This window comes from Eriocheir sinensis, chromosome 27 (assembly GCF_024679095.1).
Source record: "Eriocheir sinensis breed Jianghai 21 chromosome 27, ASM2467909v1, whole genome shotgun sequence".
Lineage (NCBI taxonomy): Eukaryota > Metazoa > Arthropoda > Malacostraca > Decapoda > Varunidae > Eriocheir > Eriocheir sinensis.
In genome coordinates this window covers 13,370,158-13,374,123 of record NC_066535.1, presented here as the reverse complement: position 1 = coordinate 13,374,123, position 3,966 = coordinate 13,370,158, and the positions used below count along the sequence as shown (strand labels likewise).

General features: G+C 49.2%; 1 protein-coding gene across 1 annotated transcript; it reads left to right on the top strand.

Moving 5' to 3' along the window:
• Positions 1-283: 283 nt before the first annotated feature.
• Positions 284-2,575, top strand: LOC127004289 (soluble scavenger receptor cysteine-rich domain-containing protein SSC5D-like). Its single transcript, XM_050871851.1, has 2 exons — positions 284-295; positions 2,039-2,575. The coding sequence occupies exons 1-2, from the start codon at positions 284-286 to the stop codon at positions 2,573-2,575; spliced, it is 549 nt and encodes a 182-aa protein (XP_050727808.1).
• The last annotated feature ends 1,391 nt before the right edge of the window (positions 2,576-3,966 follow it).

The window sequence follows — 3,966 nt, the reverse complement described above, 5'->3', positions numbered from 1 at the left end:
CCCCACCCATTTCTCACCCACCCCAGCAACTCGGCGCTTCCCTCCCGGACGAGAAGACAAATGTAGAGATGAAGATAGTGTTATTGAGGGACACACAACCTAGCTACCTGGATTTATGGACGCAATAGTGGGAGGGAAACGAAGGGAAGGGAAAGGGAGGGAAGGGAAGGACACGGAAAGCGAGAGAATTAATGGACGGACATATTGGTAGGTGAAGATAGAGGAAGGGAGATTAGACTCACAGACAGAGGCAGATTGACGGAGAGACAGATGGGGAAGCGAGATGAAGCCACACGTAACAACGAGACTGACAGACAGACAGATGGAAACACAGACACACACACAATCAAACAAAGCGAGAGATATACCAAATAAAACACGTTGAGAGAGAGGGAAAAAAAAAAGAGCTAAAGAAAGAAAAAAATCGTACTGGTTAATGGAGGCAAAGAGAGAAAGAGAAAGACAAGGGAGAAAAAAAAACAGCGAAAGTGAAAAAACTAAAAAAAAAAAAAAAAAAGAGTAATACGACAGGTGAAAGGAAAGAGCCGAGGTAACAGACAGCGAGACAGACAGACCAACGAAGAGGCGACAGGTGCGAAGTAAGGAAGATAGACCGACAGACAGACAGCCACAGTCACTCACGTCTCACGCTGCGGAACAGATATGAGAGAGAGAGAGAGAGAGAGAGAGAGAGAGAGAGAGAGAGAGAGAGAGAGAGAGAGAGAGAGAGAGAGAGAGAGAGAGAGAGAGAGAGATTGGTAAATAGTTTCTGGTTGCATTAGATTAAGGGAAGGATTGATAAGGTAAAGGAAATAGATAAAGAAGAGAATGGGGAAAAAAAAGGGGGAATAAAGAGGAGACTATGGGAGTGATAGAATGATTTTGAGAAGAAGGGAGAATGTGGGAGAATGATTTTGAGAAGAAGGGAGAATGATTTTGAGAAGAAGGGAGAATGTGGGAGAATGATTTTGAGAAGGGAAAGGGAGGAGGAAAGAGGAAGGAAGGAGATTTTAAAAGACTCGCCCATAATTTTGGTGATGTTAGTTAGGGCCGAAAACCGAATGATGTTTGTGTATATTTTTTTCTTATCTCGATGTTGTGTTGTGTTTTTTTTATAGATGATTAAGGCGAAGGTAAGAAGAAAGAGGAAGGAGGGAGAAGATTTTAAGGGTGGGAAGGAAGGAGGGAGAACGAATATAAGAAGAGGGAGGGAAGGAGGAAAGAGGAAGGGGGGAGAATGATTGTGAGACGAAGGAAGGATGGAAAAGGATTGTAAGAAGGGAAAAGGAAGGAGAAAAGAGGAAAGCGGGAAGAGGGAGAATGATTTTGAGAAGGAGAAAGGAGGAAGGAAAAGGATTGTAAGAAGGGAAAAGGAAGGAGAAAAGAGGAAAGCGGGAAGAGGGAGAATGTTTTTGAGAAGGAGAAAGGAGGAAGGAAAAGGATTGTAAGAAAAGAAAAAGAGGAGAAAAGAGGGAAGAGGGAGAGGATGGATTTGGATTTCATTTCACGTAAACTCCCTCAAGAAAAATGTTGTACCAGCCATCCTCCCCTGAGCGCGTGCATACACATACCAGGCACACCGCGCATTCCACCGTGAAGAACATTATACCACCGAAGAAGAGAAGGCCACACCAGACCATACCACAACACACCACCCCGCATCATCACACTACACCAGACTGCAGCACCACACCAGACCGCATCACACCACCTTGAATCATCACACCACACCAGACCATACCACAACACACCACCCCGCATCATCACACTACACCAGACTGCAGCACCACACCAGACCGCATCACACCACCTTGAATCATCACACCACACCAGACTGCAGCACCACACCAGACCACCTCACCATACCACCTTGAATCACCACACTACACCAGACTGCAACACTACACTACACCAGACTGCAACACTACACTACACCAGACTGCAGCACCACACCATACCGCATCACCACACTACACCAGACTGCAGCACCACACCAGACCACCTCACCATACCACCTTGAATCATCACACCACACCAGACTGCAGCACCACACCATACCGCATCACACCACCTTGAATCACCACACTACACCAGACTGCAGCACCACACCATACCGCAACACCACACTACACCAGACTGCAGCACCACACCATACCGCATCACCACACTACACCAGACTGCAGCACCACACCAGACCGCATCACCACACTACACCAGACTGCAGCACCACACCAGACCGCATCACCACACTACACCAGACTGCAGCACCACACCAGACCACATCACACCACCCTACATCACCACACCAGACCACATCACACCACCCTACATCACCACACCAGACCACATCACACCACCCTACATCACCACACCAGACCACATCACACCACCCTACATCACCACACCAGACCACATCACACCACCCTACATCACCACACCAGACCGCATCACACCACCCTACATCACCACACCAAACCACATCATTACACCAGACAACATCACCACACCAGACCACTTCACCACACTACATCAGACTGCAGCACCACACCAAACCACATCATTTCACCAGACATGACCACACCAGACCACATCGCCACACTACACCACATACCATGTAAACTTACACCCCAAACAACAACAAAAATAACAACAAAATAAGAGAGTAATAACAATAATAATAATAATAATAATAATAATAATAATAATAATAATAATAATAATAATAATAATAATAATAATACAACTTGAACATAACCGTGACAGATCCCAAAAAAGATTCACATTAGGAGGAGGAGAAGAAGGATGAAATGGAGGAGGAGGAGGAGGAGGAGGTGGAGAAGGACGAAGAGATGGAGGAGGAGAAGGAAGAGGACGAAGTAACAGAAGACCAAGAGAACACACACACACACACACACACACACACACACACACACACACACACACACACACACACACACACATTTGGGAGTCCCTTTGGTGCCGGAGAAGCAGCGAGAACGAGAACGAGGGCGGGAGCGTGAATGCATTATCGTGAGGGAACCGAGGGATTTACCGCGAGATATTTTGGTCTTGCTTGGGGCGCTGAAATACCGGGAATCGCGGTTTTGGGTACCTGGCGGGCGGGCTGACTGGTTGGTTGGTTGGTCGTCTGATTGGGTGACTGGTTGGTTGATTGGGTAGCTGGCTGGCTGGCTGATAAACTGGCTCTCTGGCTGGTCGAATATCTGGTTGACTGGCTGGCTGGTTCGGTGTCTTTCTGGTTGGTTCGTTGGTTGACTGGTTGACTGGCTTGCTGGTTTCCTGACTAGCTGACTGGTCGATGAGTAGGTGGCTGGCTGGTTGGTTGGTTTGCTGGCTGGTTGGCTGGCTGGTTGGCTGGCCCCGTGTCCGCGTGGAGGGCGCCGCAGCGGATCCATAAACGTGCATCCCGACAGGTCGTTAGACAAGGGACTCAGTGCGAAAGCGCAGCGTCGTGTGAGGAGACAGAGACAGAGCGAGTGTGCGAGGGAGCGAGAGGCGCCCAGCATGTGCCTCTAGAAGACACTGGTATCGACGCGTCCCACCACCACCACCACCACCACTATCACCACCACTGCACCACCAACACCACTACCACCAACACCACCACAACCACTACCTACTACCTCCCTCCACCACAGCCACCTTCACCACTGCCGCCACTGTCCCGTCCCTCCACCACCCTTTTATTCCGTCACTCCCTCCGTGCTCTCAGTCCGGGGCGCCGGTGCCTGGCGGGCGCCCTAACCAGCTCAGGATGCTTTCTTCCTGCTGGTTCACCACGCCCTTCACGGGATGTTTCAGCACCTCCGTCAAAGGTATGTACGGGCGTGTGTGTGTGTGTGTGTGTGTGTGTGTGTGTTTGTGTTTACAATTTATGTCTAGGGGGTGAGAGGGGAAGGGGAGGTAAGGGGAGGGTGCAGGTGTGTATGTGTGTATGTGTGTATG